Source organism: Cotesia typhae, unplaced genomic scaffold (genome assembly GCF_013202065.1).
Source record: "Cotesia typhae breed Kobodo isofemale line unplaced genomic scaffold, CoteBio_Ctyphae contig_123, whole genome shotgun sequence".
In the NCBI taxonomy this organism is placed as follows: Eukaryota; Metazoa; Arthropoda; class Insecta; order Hymenoptera; family Braconidae; genus Cotesia; species Cotesia typhae.
This window is the reverse complement of record NW_027423715.1, coordinates 2,197,677-2,215,048: the sequence shown is the minus strand read 5'-3', so window position 1 is coordinate 2,215,048 and position 17,372 is coordinate 2,197,677. Positions and strand designations below refer to the sequence as shown.

The following is a 17,372-nucleotide window of genomic DNA, read 5'->3' as shown; positions in this document are numbered from 1 at the left end:
AAAAATAATTTTTTGGAGCAAATTTATTTGTTAAAAAAAATAAAAAAATTGTCAAGTGACAGCTAAATTAAATGTCATTAGAAAATTTCTTTACACAAAAAAAAAAAAAAATTCTTCTGAAGATCATAAAAAAATAAATCCTAACACTTAAATAATTTTTTCACAATAGAAATAAAAATAATAAAAGAGAAAATCTCAGCATGTGATCGCTCATTATTCTTATCCTAAAAAAAAAACATACACAATACAATCTCTATTTATAAATAATAAAAATACAATAAACAATACTTGCAATATAATAATATAAATTGAAAAAGAGAGAATAAAATAGAATCGTAAAAGTAATGTAACATAAAGTTATCCCCTCTTGATATATTTTATATTTATAATAATTACAATATATTTGCAGGAGTAAAAGAGAGTAAAGTCCGAGCATAGCACTCGGGTGTTTAAGACCTTTTGCTTCTGTTTGGCATTTGGCTTTCAGCTTAAAATTAAACTTAAATTTTAACATTGATATAATAAGTACAAACCTGAGAGGTGAATTTACGCCAGGCATAAATACAGAAGATAGAAGCTTGTACACGTGTACACACACATAAATATTTAAACATAAATATATACGTACAATACATGTCTACTTAGTCAAGGTGATAGGTGATAGTGATGTTTCTTTACTGAAGTCAAACGTGTTACTTGTTACTCATCTTCGTGTGCTCGTAGATTTAACGTCAAAATTCTCCAAATCTATTTCACTCTCCTAGAGGTTAAAACGTGATTAGTTTAACAAGTGTCATTTCGATTGTTTACTTGTTTATTAATTTGTTAATTTATAAAACTTCATTTTTTTTATTAATTTACTTGTTAAATAATTAAAAAAAAAAAATATTCATGAATTATTATTTGAAAACAAATGGGGATTTTATAACTAAAAAAAAGTTTCACTTCTAACCTAAATTCCTGGTGATTGGATACCGGGAAAAAGCCGTTATTACACATTTAACTTTTCAATTAAACAGGCTTTTAGGTCACTTTGTTTAATTATTTATTTATTTATTTTAATTTATTTATTATTTGGACAATTGAAAGAATTTTAATTACTCACTCATTAAATTATGTTATCGTGATCAATATATACAGGATTTTTTATTTTTTTAAATATATCAACATATCCAGGTAATTATTTTTGTCTGTCATGTTTTTTTTTTTTTTTTTTTTTTTTAATAATAATATTTACTTGTCATTTTTTTAATTTATTTAAATTTTACCAAAAAAATCACTGACAGTTTAGTTATTTTAGCGATTAAAAGTTTTTTACTCATGAAAATTAATTTAGCATGACATTAAAGTTTGCTGTCACTATTATAATTGTTTTATTTTTTTTTATTAAATAAATTTGCTCCGAAAAATTGCATTTTTTACTTTTTTAATTTTTTAGATGTCAATTTTTTGTTCTTATTTTTTTTTTTGCCATAATTTTATTTGTTAAAAAAATTTTTTTAATTAATTTAGCCAATATTTAATAATTTTTTTAATAAATAAATTGCTGTATAAAAATAATAAAAAAAAATATAATTGTTAAGTGTATTATTAAAAAAAACATTTAAAAATCTTGTTAATTTTTATTTTTAAATAATCATTAATTGTCATTTGTATTTTTAAATTTATTGTAACAATATATTTTTAATTTATTAAAATTGAAACAGATATCTGTCACTTTTAAAAATTTTTTGAAATTGAATTTTCAATGTAAGAATTTAAAAAAACTTTTTTCGTAGATTCTTCATTAAAAATGTGTTTGTTAAAGCGTAAAAAAAAATTTTAACTAATTTTTTACAATTATTAATTTTAATTTTTACTAATTTTACAATTAAGATTTTATCATAACAAAAATTTAATTAACTCAGCTAGTCTTAGTTATCACAAAAGCTGTAAAAATATTTCCAAATCTTATCTAAAAGAATTCTTCTATTTTTTACTAGAGTTAACAATAAAAATTTTTTTTTCTATTCTTCTAAAATAATAAAATTTCAAATATTTTTTTTTAATGAAAAAATTGTTACAAAAAAAAAAAAATTATCAAAATAAAACTAGAAATTTTCTAATGTCAGCTAATTATAGCTTCATAATATTAAATTCCAAAAAAATAAATCCAAAAAAAAATTTTAATAATTTCAGAAAAGTACCAAAACAAAAACTAAAAAAATGTGGCCAGAAAACGTCGGAATAAAAGCAATAGAACTGTACTTCCCAGCGCAGTATGTAGACCAAGTCGACCTGGAAAAGTACGACGGAGCGTCAGCAGGCAAATACACAATAGGACTAGGCCAATCGAAGATGGGTTTCTGCAACGACCGTGAAGACATAAACTCTCTGTGCTTGACAGTGACTCACCGACTGTTGGACCGTAACAACATAAAACCGAGCGAGATCGGGCACCTGGAGGTCGGCACTGAGACCATAATTGATAAGAGTAAGTCGGTTAAATCAGTGTTGATGCAGCTGTTTGAACCTCACGGTGCGACGGACATCGAGGGCGTTGACACCACCAACGCCTGCTACGGAGGAACTGCGGCGGTTTTCAACGCGATTTCCTGGGTGGAAAGCAGCAGCTGGGACGGAAGACTCGCCCTGGTAGTAGCCGCCGACAACGCGGTCTACGCGACTGGCAGTGCCAGGCCAACCGGAGGAGCCGGAGCGATCGCGATGATAATAGGGCCCAACGCGCCGCTGGTGTTCGACCGCGGGCTCCGCGCTTCATATATGAAGCACGCCTACGATTTTTACAAACCCGACCTGAGGTCCGAGTACCCGGTGGTTGATGGAAAATTGTCCATCCAGTGCTACCTCAGCGCTCTGGATAATTGTTACAAAAAGTACTGCGAGAAAGTTGCTAAATCTTCTTCTTCTTCTTCTTCTTCTGGAAATTTTACGCTCAAAAATTTTGACGCTGTAATTTTTCACTCGCCTTACTGCAAGCTCGTGCAGAAGTCATTCGCCAGGCTTGCTTTCATTGATTTTTTAACAGAAAATAATTCACCTGAAACTCAAGAATTAGAAAAATTTAAAAACTTGAAGCTGGAAGACACTTACTTCGACAGAGACGTAGAAAAAGCTTTCATGAAGGCCAGCAACGAGAACTTTAAAGACAAAACAGAGCCCAGTTTGTTCATCGCGAACTTGGTCGGCAATATGTACACGCCGTCTGTTTACTCCGGACTCGTCAGCTTATTAATCAACAAGCCCATTGAGCAGCTCCTGGGGAAGAAAATCGGAATCTTTTCCTACGGATCTGGCCTGGCTTCCAGCATGTACTCGCTGACTGTCGGCAGTGATAAGACAGCCGAGGAACAGCTCAGGAAAATCTGCAGCAATTTGGAGTACATCAAAGTCCAATTGGACGCCAGGAAGTTAATTACTCCTGAAGAGTACACTGAAATACTCGCCATGAGGGAGAAGAACTGCCACACTGTACCCTACGAGGCTACTGCAAGCGTCGATCCAATGTTTCCTGGAACTTATTACTTGGTTAAAATTGATCAGATGCACAGAAGAAGCTATCAACGTCTACCACTCATCCAATGATTGTTTTTATTTACATGATTATTATTACTGATATAATTAATTGTTTTTTATCCAGATTGAAATTAGTTGGGATAAGGACCACAATTTTTAACTAATTAAGGTCACGTGCCTTGTAAATGAATTTCTTACTCAGTTTTGTAATGATTGATTAGGTTAGATTTTATCAATTTTTTTTTTTTTTTAACAAATTTGTAAACTGTCATTGATATTGACGTTTATTGATGTGGTAATAGATGTATTTTTGAGGTTTTATAAATATGCTTGAAATTTTATATTAATATATGAGATTATAAATATGAATTTTATCATCGTTAAATTTTGGATTTGATAATCATTTATGTTATTTTATAAAAAGGTTTTTTTATTAATTATTTGGTGGTATGTTCCTTTATATTTATATAAATATATAGTGTTCATAAAATAAGAGAGTAACAAATTTTCTATAATATTAAAGGTAACCGACGTTTTTAATTTTTTGATTTTTTTTTTTTTCAGTTTTTTTGACATTAAAAATCGTGATAAAAATTCCACATTTAAAAATTAAAAAACATTGCCAGTACACATTTGTCAAAAATGTAATTTGTAATTTTTTATAAACTCACAAAATTTATACTTACATAAAAAAATCATCTATCAGCTGTTTTCACATCCATTACAAATTTCTTGACAAAAAAAAAATTCTTATTACATTACAATCAAAAGATTATTGAACATCGGCTAATTTTATTATTATGTTATCATAATATGACATTAAATTTAGCTGTCACTTCACAATTGTTTTAATTTTCTTTAACAAATAAATTATGGGAAAAAAAAAATAATTAAAAAAATGGACTTGTAGAAATTTTAATAAATTAAGAATGCAATTTTTTAAAACTAATATTTTTGTTAAAGAAAATTAAAAAATTGTTAAGTGACAGCTAACTTAAATGTCATTAAAATCTAAAAAATTTCAAGATGTCCGCCAGAATTTAAAATAAGTTTCAGCGCCTCTGGCGGTGACATTTAAAATGTCATTTAGTTTGTCTGTTAGCCGCCAGAGGCGCTAAAACTCGAATTTTTGTAATTTTACAATAAAAATAAAACTATAAAAGATCTTCAAACTTGCAAGTTTTCCCTAATAAATATTTGTATATATTTAAACCGGTAAATATTAAAAAGTTTTTTAAAATTACATAACCTTAATTAAAAAATTTAATTTATTTTCATTACACTTATAATTTTCAGGCAAAATATTAAATTGGACTAAAAATGAGCTGGGCCTTGAAATTAAGATTATTAAAACCTCATAATATTTTTAGTTTAAATAAAATACCTACAGATTTATCAGTGAAGTATTATGCAAGATATAACGTCAATAATAAATACAGTACTTACAGGAATAACAGGAGTATTTTTTGTAAATTAAATGACTCAACAACCGGAGCAAGTATGTATGTAAATAATGTAAACAAAAGGCTATTTTTCGTGTCCCGTGTTCTGGATAAGGGCAAAGAAAAAGGTGACAAGAAAAAAAAAGTCGAAAAAGCTCAGCGCATTGATTTATTAGAAGCGCGACAGATGATAGATGTTGACAAGTACACGTCGCAGCTGGATTACGCGCTCGAGGAATTAAAGAGTAGTTTTGTCAAGCACTTGACTCTAAGATCTTCTGTTGGAGCTATTGAACAAGTCACTGTTCACTTTGAAGGCGAGGACTACATGCTGCAAGACCTTACCCAGATTGTTCATAAGCCTAAGGTAGTTGTTGTCAATGTCACCTCTTTTCCCCAGGCTATTCCGCAGATTCTCGACGCTCTCAGTAAAAGCGGGTTGAATTTAAATCCTCAGCAGGATGGCACGACTTTATTTATACCGATTCCAAAGTACGTAAAATTTATTTTTTATTTATTCTAATTCTAATAGTTAAATTAATTAAATTTAACTATTTTTTTATAATACTGAAGTTAGCGGTCAGCTGTTAATTTTAAAAATTTTTTTAACAAATTAATTATAACAAAAAAATGCTTCTAAAAATTTTCACTTGTAATTTTTATTAATTTTCACATGTGAAACTTTTTAATTATTTTTTTTTTTTTAATAATTTAATTGCTTTAAATTTCTAAAAAATAAAAAAAAATTTTTTTTTATTGAAAAAATGATTAAAAAAAATAAAAAAAAATTTTAAAAACTGCAAGTGCAATTTTTTTAAAATATTTTTTTGGTTTAATTTAATTATTAAAAAAAAAAATTAAAATTATTATTAAAAAAGTATTAAAATATAATATAATAATTATTATATTAATTTAATATTATTAAATAAATTTAAAAAAATAATTTACATTAATTATTTTATTTATTTTTATCATTTTTAGAGTAACCAAAGAATATCGAGAAGGTATGGCAAAAAACGCGAAAGCGCTGTTCGTAAAATGCCGGGACAATATCAAAGATGTGAGAAACCGAGAATTTAAGAACCTCAAAAAAGTTCCCTCGATTAACGAAGACCAAATGAGAAGGGTTCAAAGTCAACTGGAAGCGCTCTGTGATAAATATATCAAACAAGCAGATGGTATTCTTGAAACAAAACAAAAAGAACTTTTGAAAACTTCAGATTAAGTATTAGATTTTTAAAAATGTTTCTTGTTAAACTTCCTATAAAATAAATTTTTTGTTTTTTAAGAATCTAATCTGCTTAATATTTTTATTTAAAATTTATTTATATTTTTAAAAATGGTATTTTAATAAAAATTTAATAATATAGATAAAAAAATTAACGAAGGATTAAATTTTCATATAATATTTATCATTTATTTTCATAAATTTATAAATTATTTACAATAATTACTCTTATTAAAAATGTACTGATCCGATGAAAAAAATAGTCCCATCGATTTTTTTTTTTTATTAAAAATATAAAAACTATCTTAAAATAGTCCTTAAAGTAATAAATCAATTTGTTTTATACAACGTATCTAAAAAAACCTTATTATTACGATAAATCGTAACAATGAATAGGATAATGTACACTTATGTAAATAAAAAATCTTAGTATGGCTAAATTGATACAAAAAAAAAAAATATTGTAAATTAATTTGAACTACACGATAAATACGATAGAATTTCGAGTATAATTTCATTCGCCAAATATAATTTTTATTAATTTGCTTCCGTATTGCCGCTGAGGCATGGCACTAATTTCTTAAAAAAATTAATTAGACGCAAAACGCTCAATTACATTCATAAATATGTTTATGTAACCATATATATATATATATATATATATATATATATATATATATATATATATATATATATATATATATATATATATATATATATAATATATACTTATGATATAAATATTAAAATGTATATAATATATATTTATATATTGAACTACGGGACAACAATAATTTCAAGTACTTTTCTCGCTGCTTGATAAATAATTTGCGAGTCACATTATCATTATTCATTAATATTAACTAATTAATCTATTAACATATCGTTATTATTATTTATACGCTAATTACCCGCTAAATATTAATTTAAAATAATTAAAATTAATTAATTATTTACAAATGCATTTTCGTTGATATTTATCGAAATTTTAAAGGAAAAAATTTATTTTCAAGCCAAAAAACTGGCTTTTAAAAAAAATTTTCTTTTAATTCATAAATTCATTAATTCGCTGTTAAAAAAATAATATGAATAATTAATAGGTAATAAAAACTATTAATTATTTTTTTTTTTAATTAGAAAAAAAAATTATTCTATCACAGTCAGCGGAAAAACCGCGCGAGATTTTTTTTTCGAGTGCACCGATTTATAATTTGTTCATTATTGCTTCATTACTGATATACCAGTGCTTAAACAAAATTTATTACATTTTTACAAATTAGCTCGTTGTTATTAAATATGATTTTGTCAACATTTAAATAAAAAAATTAATTTTTAATAACAGTCGCTAATAAAATTCATTATTGATTTAAAAATTTCTCACTGAGTAGATTTTAAAATTAATAAAAAAAAAAAAAAATCATAAAAGCCTCAATACAAATTGAGATATTTAAATAATTCTTTACTTTATCTAATACGATTGTCTTTTAAGTTAATTAATATTAATTAATTTTTTTTTTTTTTTTTTTTTATTTACAAGCCACATAATGGCACTTATATTTTAAGAAATTGCTTAATTTTTTTTTTATTACTATTTGTTTAGAATTATAAATTAAAATGCGGATATATAAAATTATTGAAGTAAAATGGCATAATTTAAAGGGTAATATGGGTTTCATGGTTTCAAAAAAAATTTTTTTTTAAGTTTTATTTATGTAAAAAAAATTTTTAAAAGAAATTTAATTTTTAAAAAATTGTAAGTGCAATTTTGTAAAAATATTTTTTTTTTCTAATTTAATTATTGAAAAAAAAGTCAAAAAATGAAAAACTAATGAAAGATTTTTTTTTTTAATTACAACTATTTAAAAAGAAAAAAAAAAAAAAATTTCGCGAAATTTTAGCCAAATTTTCAATTTTTTTGTATTTTTTAATATTTTTATTATTTATGAAACCCATGTAACCCCTTAAAAAAAATTCAAATAAGAAGATAATAATAAAAAAAAATAATGCAATTTCTCAACGCCCAGTCATGATTCACTAAGTACTGCGAATAATATAACTGAAGCAGCGTAACATTTTGTTTCAGTTATTGTTTACGCTATCTAAGGTAACTGGATTTTATAAATTTATAAATTTTAAATAATTATTCTCAACTGTGGATTCTTATACAGTCGTTTCGTTTTTTCGTAGCGAATTAAGCGGCTGACGTTCGCGTTCAAGCCGGTCAAAGTCGTTATAATACTCGTGATCAGACTCCTCCTCGGCGCAGCGCTGTTTCACTTGTTGAGAGCCGAAAGCACCGTTGGCGAGAACTTTGTCGAGATCTGTTGTTGGTATACCTATTATTTGAGGACTCAGAGGAGGGTCGTCTTGCCCCATTATGTACTCGGGGTTGTCTAGGGATGTCTTCCCGGCGATACTCAGGAATTCTGGATACTTTCGATAACCATTGATCAATCTCTTTGGTTCCGTTTCTGTAAAAAATTATTAAATAGTTAAATTATTTAGTCCATTAAAAAAAAAGTTATTGTTCAGATGTAGATCCAATTTTTTTGTAGTAATTTTTAATTTCAAAATTAAAAATATTTATAGTTGTCTTATTATTACGTCAAAATTTTTTAGTGATTAATTTTTAGAGCACTAAATAAATTTAGAAAAAAAATTTTATAACATGTGAGTATTTTTTTAGTATTTTAAAAAAATTTTATACAATAAATATAAATTAAAATTAGTCAATATTTTTATAATCTATATTATTAAGAATTAAGCTGCATTTGAAAATACTCTATCTCTAGATAGATAATTAATAAATGACCTTTAATTTGAATTAAAATTTGACTCCAATAAATAATAGTTAAAGAAAAAAATCCAAATAAATTAATTTCTCGATATTTATACTCAAAATTAAATATTAAATATTAATTTTTTTTTTTATTTATTTATTTATTTAAGGTCGCTTTGTAATTACAAGGTCATTGACGATCACTTTAACCAATTACATATGATAAGCAGTTTAACAATATGAAAAATTTCAAAAAATAATTATAAATATTAATTTAAACATCTGAATAAAAAAAAAAAAAAAAAAAAAAACTTACCACTGGGTTTAGTATCTCCGATTAGATCCATGTACTGCGTAGCATTAGCAGGTATTTGTGGAGATGGCATAAGATAGTCGTCCTCATCAAGTGGTAAATCAAGTTTAAGATTGCCTACCTGGGCTTGCTGATGGATAGTTGCTACTTCCGGTTGAAAACAGTCGTCCGTCACGTCACAATCTCTGACTCCGGAGATTATTTTCAAGGGATCCGAGCAGTATCTCGAGCTTCTATTGTCGGTGCTACCAATAATATTTCGACAATGCTGATCATTAGGGCAATTGTAGTTCCCTGAATGTTGGTGCTGATTATGATGCTGGTGATTAAGACTATGTGGATGCTGATTATGATGGCTGTTATGATGCTGATGGTGGGAATGTGGGTGTTGAAGTTGGTGGTGTTGACTGTGGTATGATTGTGTGCGTTGATAGCTCGCGGCGTCGTTACTAGCCGACGTGCTTTCGCTACGATCGGCTGTACCGTACCTCAACAACTCCCGGTCCCAGTTCTGCTGGTTTTGCGGGGTTGGCGAGTCCGCGGCCGCGTGCGACGGGATTCCGTTTGGCCAGCAGGTTTTTATTGGCGTGTTTGGTGGCGAATCGGTGATACTCGGCACCGATAATCCTGGAGGAATTGGCGCTCTTGATTTCGGTTGCAAATATTCGTCGGCGTCCACTAGAGCTTCTGGCCCTTCTGCTGCTGATGCCAAATTTCTGATCATTTCCTTTTCATCCTGAAAGTTATTCTGTTAATAATAAACCAATTAATTTTTTTTTTTATTATTTAAAAAATTTAATCACTATTTTTTAATTTATAAAATTTTTCAGCGCTAATTAAATAGAATTTAATATTAAAATAAATTATGCTTGAATTAAATTTTTTAACTTTTATGTAATAGTAATTTTTACAATGATTCAATATTAAATATTAAATTTTACTGTAAGATATATTATTAATTAAAACAATTAATTTATTAAAAATTTCACGAACATAAGTCAGTATAAAATTTAGTTGTATTTTCAATTTGTATAAAAAAAATTAAAATTAATTTTTTAACACTTCATTTTTCTACCAAATAGTTACTAATCTATATTTTTAAGACAATAAGTTAAATTTTGTGTTCAAAATAAGTCATGAAAAAAATTTTTTTTTAGTAAAATTTAGTGAAATTTTTCTTTTAATTTTTTTATAATAATTTATTCAAATAAAAAATTCTAAAAATTGCTAGTCTGTTAATTTCAGTATCATTAAAAATAAAAATAATAAAATAACTCAAAAAAAAAAAATCAAGTAATTTTTAATTTTATAAATTAAACGTTTTTCTCGCTTTTTTTTTTTTTTTTTTTTTTTTTAATTAGTTTTCTTTAATGTTATTTAATTTTAAATAATTTCTATTGATTTATATGGCCAATAAATAAATAAATAAATAAATACTCTAGAGTAAAAATTTTAATATAAAATGTAAATAATTTAATATTAATATTAAAAAAAAAAAAAAAAAAAAAAAAAAAAGAACAAACCTGCAAACTATAAGAAGGCAGTCTCATATATTTATCCCCCTTGATAGCAAGATATCGCCCAGGATCTCTGGACATTTTAGCAAACTCATCAGCAAGCTCCTTGAAAGTCGGGCGTGATTCAGCATCGAGCATCCAGCACTTAACCATAATCATATAGACATCAATGGAGCAAATGGCCGGTTGCGGTAATCGTTCTCCTTTCTCCAGCAACTCAGGAACATTTCTAGCAGGGACATTATCATAAGGTCTCTCTCCGTAGGTCAGAATCTCCCAAATAGTGACACCGAAGGCCCAGACATCAGACTTGTGAGTAAAAACTCTGTGCTGAATGCACTCCAGCGCGAGCCATTTAATCGGCATTTTCCCTCCAGCAGCCTTATACTGCTCTTCATTGATATCCAGGAGCTTGGCCAGTCCAAAATCAGTAATCTTAATACAATTCGGAGTCTGAACTAGAACATTTCTCGCCGCCAGGTCTCGGTGCACTAGCCTCCTCTCTTCTAAGTAAGCCATTCCCCTGGCAATCTGCGTGGACCAATTCAGCAAGGGCTTGGAGCCAATCTTGTCCTTAAAAGACCTGACAAAGTCCAGCAAGCAGCCGAGAGGCATCAGTTGAGTCACTAGCATCATCTGGGAGGTCATACAGACCGCCAGTAGCTGCAACAAGTTCGGGTGTTCAACGCTGGCCATTATATAAGCTTCGTCCAAAAATTCCTTGGAAGTATTTGCCCCGGTGTTTTCATGCAGGACCTTTATAGCGACCGGGATCTTGACGTTCTCCCCTTCGGGGACCCAGACTCCCTTGTAGACGTTTCCGAAGGCTCCGTATCCAAGAAGTCCGCCTTTGCGCATCTCTTCTTCCTTGATGATCCTCAATTTAGCGAGATTCGGCTTCAAGCCCGTCGGACGAAGCGGCTCATTGTCGTCCAGCCCAGCCAGGGCCATTGTCATCTTGACCGTGTTCTCCTTGTTCTTGTTCTTTATCCACCAGCGGCAGAGAACAATCACTCCGACCATCATGACAATCAGCAGGACCAAGCTGACGATTCCTAGGACAACTGGCTTCATCTCGTGCTCCAACTGAGAGCTCAGAGTTTGAGATTCGCAGTAAGTTTCTCGGCCGTCTTCGGACGTCACCTTGTAGGAAGTTTCAGCAGGACACGTGTTGGTGCAGTTGAACATCGAAGTGTTGTCAGGAGCCTTGGTGTCCAGGTGAACTTTAAAACTGCGACAGCGGTAGCATTGATGCGATTCCGGGCCGTAACACCCGTCGCACTCCGACGCGCAGGGAATGCAAATTTTAGGAGATGTGTTGGGGAGAATGTAGTTGCTGCTCTCCGGGCACTCGTGCACGCAGTTTTCACCCAACTTGAAATCCAAGCACTCGCGGCATACTTGCTCGTGGGAGCCGTATCCGGTGCAGTTTTTGCACAGCGGGTGGCAGCGTCTGCACACTGCTTTTCCGGCGAGCAATTTTAAAGGCCCTTTTTCTTGCGGGCTCACCCATTCGTAGAAGTAACCCTCTGGGCAGTTGTCCAGCTTTTGCATGCAACCTTCAGGAACGCTGCTATTGTTCATGATCGCCTTTTCACAACTGTGGCACCCGTTTGGGCCGATGTTGTTTTCCGGGCCCTCGCAACCGCCCACGCAGTTCTTGTGGCAAGGCTTGCAGATACCGTTATCGTTGTACTTTGAAGTCGGACATTCTTTTACGCAAAATGGCCCGTCACGCATGTGTTTGCATTTATTGCAATTCTCGGCCTTTGGTCCGTTGCAGGTGCCATCGCACTCCTCGTGACAGTGCTTGCACTCGCGGGAATTCGCTTGGTATATTCTGTAATAGTTAATTAGATTGTTATTTAATATATTTTTATTATTATTATTATTTGTATTGTTATTTATTACTATTTTACCTTCAATCCTGTTACGTACAACAGTCAAGAAAATTTATGTTAATTTAATACAAGCTTTAGTCTTAATTTAATTAAGGAGTTATGCGCACTTAGAATTTTTTAAAAATCAATTTTTTTGATCTAATCATTTTTTTTTTTTTTTTATTTAAAAAATAAATTAAGACTAAAATAATATTTTTAAAAAATACACTAGTAGTTTTTTTTTTATTTCTACGGATATTTTTTTTATTTTTTTAGTCAAAAAAAAATTCTAAAAATTGTTTGATTCAATATTACAATTAAAAAAATTTTTTTTTTGCATAAAATAAATTAGAAAATTCTTCTTGGAGTTTTGCCACAAAAATGGGACTTAGATTAAAAATTTTAAAGCGCCTTTTTCTTAAAAAATTTTTTTTTTCAAAGTCAGTCAGCAAAATTGATAAAAAAAACAGCTTAAAAAATTAGTCTCAAATATTTACACAATTTTTTTAAATATATTTTTCCACGAATTAATAATTTCTAAAAATATTTTGTTTTTATTAAAAATTTAAAGCTAAAATTTTGATAAAAAATATCGATAACTTTTTTTTAAAGTTAAATATCTAAAAATATAATTATTAAAAATAAAAAAATTTAATTAATTAAAAAAGGCTCTTTAGAAAAAATTGTTTATTTTTTTTTTTTTTTTTTTTTTGCCTTCTAAGTGCGTAGAAACCCCTCAAAATAAAAAAATGAACTTACCCGGCAACAATACTACAGTTTTCCAGGCATTCGTTATCCAGCAAGAAGTTTTTGCACGAAAGACACTGCGATGGCCCTGGACCCCAACAACCTGCGTCTGAACACTGTTCATCGCAGACCTGGCCTTCTTTTTCTGTAAATAGACAATTCGGATAAGTTTGAGTTTAATTATAAGCAAGTAAAGGTTTAAAAAACAAGTCCTCAAAGTTGCGATATTAATCAAGAAAGGGGACAATCATTATGGAACATTCGAGCGTGGACTTTGCCTTAGAAATCACGATCGTGTTTTTCATAACTGAGATTTCGAAACGTTTAGCTGTGATAACATTAATTAAATCTTGTAAAAGACATTGATTTTAAAATATCCGTTTAACGCTTTCAAATAGAACAATTTTGTTTATTATAGATTTCAATAATACGCAATAATTTCTATTAACTATTTCTCTTTATTATTTAAATTCAATGGTACGCGGGAAGAGTTTAGTATGCTAATTTATACTCGAAAAAAAGGTTCGCTTACAATAAATAATGGAAATTATTTCCTACCAATTTATACAAGACTTTTTAATAAATAAATTAATATATTACCCAGCAAGTAACTCAATTACAAAAATAAATTACAGTTTAATAAATTAAAAAATATGTTTTATTTTTATAAACTATATTTTATTCTCAAATTTTTTATTATAATTAAAAATTTTTAAAATTAGATAATTTTATATTTTAATTAATATAAAAAAACAATAAAATTTACGGTAATTCTATAAATGGTTTTTATTCTAAAAAATTACTCATTTTTTTTTTTTATAATACTGATTTTAATCAGGACCTTGGAATAAATAAAATTATTGAATTGTAAAAAGATTTTGTTTCATAAATAGAATGATAAAAAAAATATAAAAAAAAAAAAAAATTACTTGATTCAAGAAAAAAAAAATCATTTTGAAATTTGTCCTGAATCAAAACGAAAAATTCTTGAATAAAAATTTCTCAGTTCAAGATTTTTTTCACTTGTATCAAATAAATTTTTTTTTAAGTACAAATTCATCCAATAAATAAATAAATAAAAGCATGAAAAAAAAAACTTACTGCACTCGGTAATATTTTTATTATTGGACACCAAACTAGCATGTTCGGAAGAGTTTTTAATCTTGTTCCAATTAATGCTCTGAGCATAGCACAAGTCTTTGTTCTCCAAAATAACAACCGACCCGGAGTTGATCCTCTTGAGGGAGCTGAGGCCAAAAGAGACGAGGGCAGTCTTGACAACATAAAGCGAGGCAAAGTACTCGGTGAGTTGTCTTCCACCGATAACCTCCAAGTTCCTGAAATACCTCAGATCGGTAAAGTCTTTGTGATTACCCTGTATATTTAAGTAGCCAGTAATTTCCTTGAGCGTGCTGAAGACTTCGAGCTGTCGAGGATGCATGGGTTCCCACCTGGGCCCAAACGAGTAGTTGGCATAGACATCCTGGAAGCCGGTGAAGCTGTGGTCCATGATAGTGATGGATCCTTCAATAACTGTGCAGTCTCTGAAGCTCTCAATGTTTCCAAAATGAACTTGGTCAACGCCGGGGCAAGTTTTTGGACAGGGACCGTCGCAAGGAACGCACTCGCCGTTCTTGGCCTTCTTTTTCGGCGGACAGGACCTGACACAGGCGCCGTTGTCCTTGAGAAGGTGCTCGGGACACTTTCTGACACACGTAGCGCCATACGCGTACTTCCCGTTCGGGTTTATCTCCCAGGAGTAAGTCGTCGGATTGTAAGTCTGCATTGGAGGACACTCCAGAGAGCAGACTCCGTCGTCCATGAAGCTTTTGCAGGCCAAGCAGTCGCTCTGCTTCGGTCCGGTGCAGCCTCCAGCGCAGAAGAGATGGCAGCATTCTCTCGGCTGGGAGCCAAAACACCGCCCTTGCCAACACTGAGGCGAGCAATTAGTTTTGGAAAACTTTTGGCAGTTCTCCGGGCCCTCTCCCCAGCAGCCTTGGACGCAACTCGGGTCGCAGGCTGGGCAAGAACGCTCTGGGGACGTGAAATTGTAGACATAGACGTACTTTGACTGCGAACCACTTATGATCTCATCCCAATTTATTGTTTTGACGTGGCAGAGGTTGTAATTGTGATACATACCAACGCTACCGTTAAGTATATCCCTCAGTGCTGGTAATTCAAGATTGTAAATTTGGGACATTGTTACAATCAGCGCGAACTCATGCGGATCGATGCTCAGCTTGAACAATGTTCGCCCACGGATTATTTGCAGACGCGGTAACACGATACGACGCACATCGCAGTGGCTGATTAGCACGTACCCGGTTACTTCCCTAATGTACTGCAGGAAGCTCAGGTCCAGGGTGTCGTTTTGCAGCCAGGTTATCTCGAGGTTACCGTCCACGTAAGTACAGTTTGTATACCGGTCTCGGAGGTTACGGTAGTGGTGCAGAGTGTTCGATGGCGCTGAAATTCGTCCATTTGTACCGATGCATACTGAAAATTTAATTTTTTTTTATTAGTACTGTGGTTAAAGTTTGGTAACACAGGAAATTTAATATTTGGCTCATTTTGGAATTGACAACTTTTTATTTAAATCTATTATTGTTATTATGTGCGCTGAAAAAAAAATTCTTGACTCGAGGGTAAATTTTCTTGACTCAAGAACTCATGAAAAATTTTTTAATCAAAGTTTTTTGAGCCAAGAAAATTTTTTCTTGCTCCAAAATAAATTTTGTCTTCTTTAAAATTTTTTTGGTGCAAGAAGTTTTTTTTTTTCTGTGGGGGTTCATCAATTTTTGTCGCTGAGGTAAATATTTTACTTTTTAAATAAATTATAAAGTAAAATAAGGATTTTGAAAAAGTAATTATAAAAAAAAAAAAAAAAAAAAAAAAAAAAAAAAAAAAACTCTTTGATTGAGAAAATTATTTTGAATCAAGACGAAAATTTATTAGATTTAATAAAAATTTTTAAATCCAAGAATTTTTCTACATTAATTCTTCAAAATTATTTTCTTAATTTGAGAGTTTTACAGTAAATAAATATTTTTTTTATCAAGGTATGAATATTCATAGTCAGTGATAAAAAAGTCAGTAATAAGGATTAAAAATTCGTCACACTTTATAATCGACAATTTAAGTAAATTGATCTAAGACCATAAAAGTGAAATAAAATTTGATAACCTTATAAAGATAAAAGCGCTACATTACTTTGAAAGTGCATTGCATCATTGGCGTTAAACTCAGGTGGTCGAATATATTAGGAAAATCCATGGAAAAGATGGATCTTATAAAAAAACATTAACATCTTATGTTAATCTTCTGATATAAATTCATGGGATTCTACAGAAGTACATAGAAATGCAGTAGAAAGTATGATTCTAACGGAATCTTTGTGGATTCCAAAGCGGATTTTTTTTCATTAAATTTTTAATAGATAAAAAAATTATACTGTGTATTTTTTATCAGAAAAACTTTAAAAAATTAAATGTTCACGTAAAAATTTTCAGTATGGAGATGTTTGTTTTGATCCTAAGAGCTTTTTAAAAATGATGAATTGATTCCGAATAAGGTTTGATCTCAGATTAAAAAACCTGCCTTAGGGCCGTTATTTGACATCAAAATCACCCAAAAAATTCGAGTTAACATATTTATCTTTCCCGTTCAAGAGCACTGATTCAGTCTTATAAAAACAACCATATTCCACTCACTCTCTATAAAAAAGCAATGAGAATTCATTTGAAATCTGATGTTCTTATAATATATGTTGAATCAAAACGTTAAAACAAAGTCAAGTCAAATAAACTTTAATTTTTTTAGTCTTTGCCCTTTAAAAGAAATCTTTCGACACATATCAGTTTTAATACTTCAACAATTTTACTCCAAGTCTTGATCAACTGCTTAGCAAAAAATATTTGCTGTCTCTAAGTAAATGAACTTTATCTAAA

The 17,372-nt window shown here is 30.0% G+C and overlaps 3 protein-coding genes across 5 annotated transcripts in view; 2 read left to right on the top strand and 1 right to left on the bottom strand.

Moving 5' to 3' along the window:
• The first annotated feature begins 433 nt into the window (after positions 1-433).
• Positions 434-3,901, top strand: Hmgs (hydroxymethylglutaryl-CoA synthase). Its single transcript, XM_074257631.1, has 2 exons — positions 434-1,176; positions 2,179-3,901. The coding sequence occupies exon 2, from the start codon at positions 2,206-2,208 to the stop codon at positions 3,583-3,585; it is 1,380 nt and encodes a 459-aa protein (XP_074113732.1). The 5' UTR covers positions 434-1,176; positions 2,179-2,205; the 3' UTR covers positions 3,586-3,901.
• Positions 3,902-4,037: 136 nt separating this feature from the next.
• Positions 4,038-6,665, top strand: Mrrf1 (mitochondrial ribosome recycling factor 1). Its single transcript, XM_074257643.1, has 3 exons — positions 4,038-4,731; positions 4,813-5,450; positions 5,940-6,665. Exons 2-3 carry the CDS (start codon positions 4,837-4,839, stop codon positions 6,181-6,183), a joined length of 858 nt encoding a protein of 285 aa, XP_074113744.1. The 5' UTR covers positions 4,038-4,731; positions 4,813-4,836; the 3' UTR covers positions 6,184-6,665.
• Positions 6,666-7,323: 658 nt separating this feature from the next.
• Egfr (epidermal growth factor receptor) overlaps positions 7,324-17,372 on the bottom strand; it is a 43,435-nt gene continuing 33,386 nt past the window's right edge. For 2 of the 3 annotated variants that reach the window (XM_074257618.1, XM_074257605.1), the window contains 5 exons: positions 14,524-15,921; positions 13,435-13,567; positions 10,802-12,635; positions 9,282-10,026; positions 7,324-8,657 (listed from right to left, as the gene is read on the bottom strand). In XM_074257618.1, coding sequence (XP_074113719.1) covers positions 8,347-8,657; positions 9,282-10,026; positions 10,802-12,635; positions 13,435-13,567; positions 14,524-15,921 — 4,421 coding nt within the window. In that variant the 3' untranslated portion in view covers positions 7,324-8,346. The remainder of the gene's footprint in view (positions 8,658-9,281; positions 10,027-10,801; positions 12,636-13,434; positions 13,568-14,523; positions 15,922-17,372) is intronic. The other variant, XM_074257611.1, reaches the window with a different exon arrangement.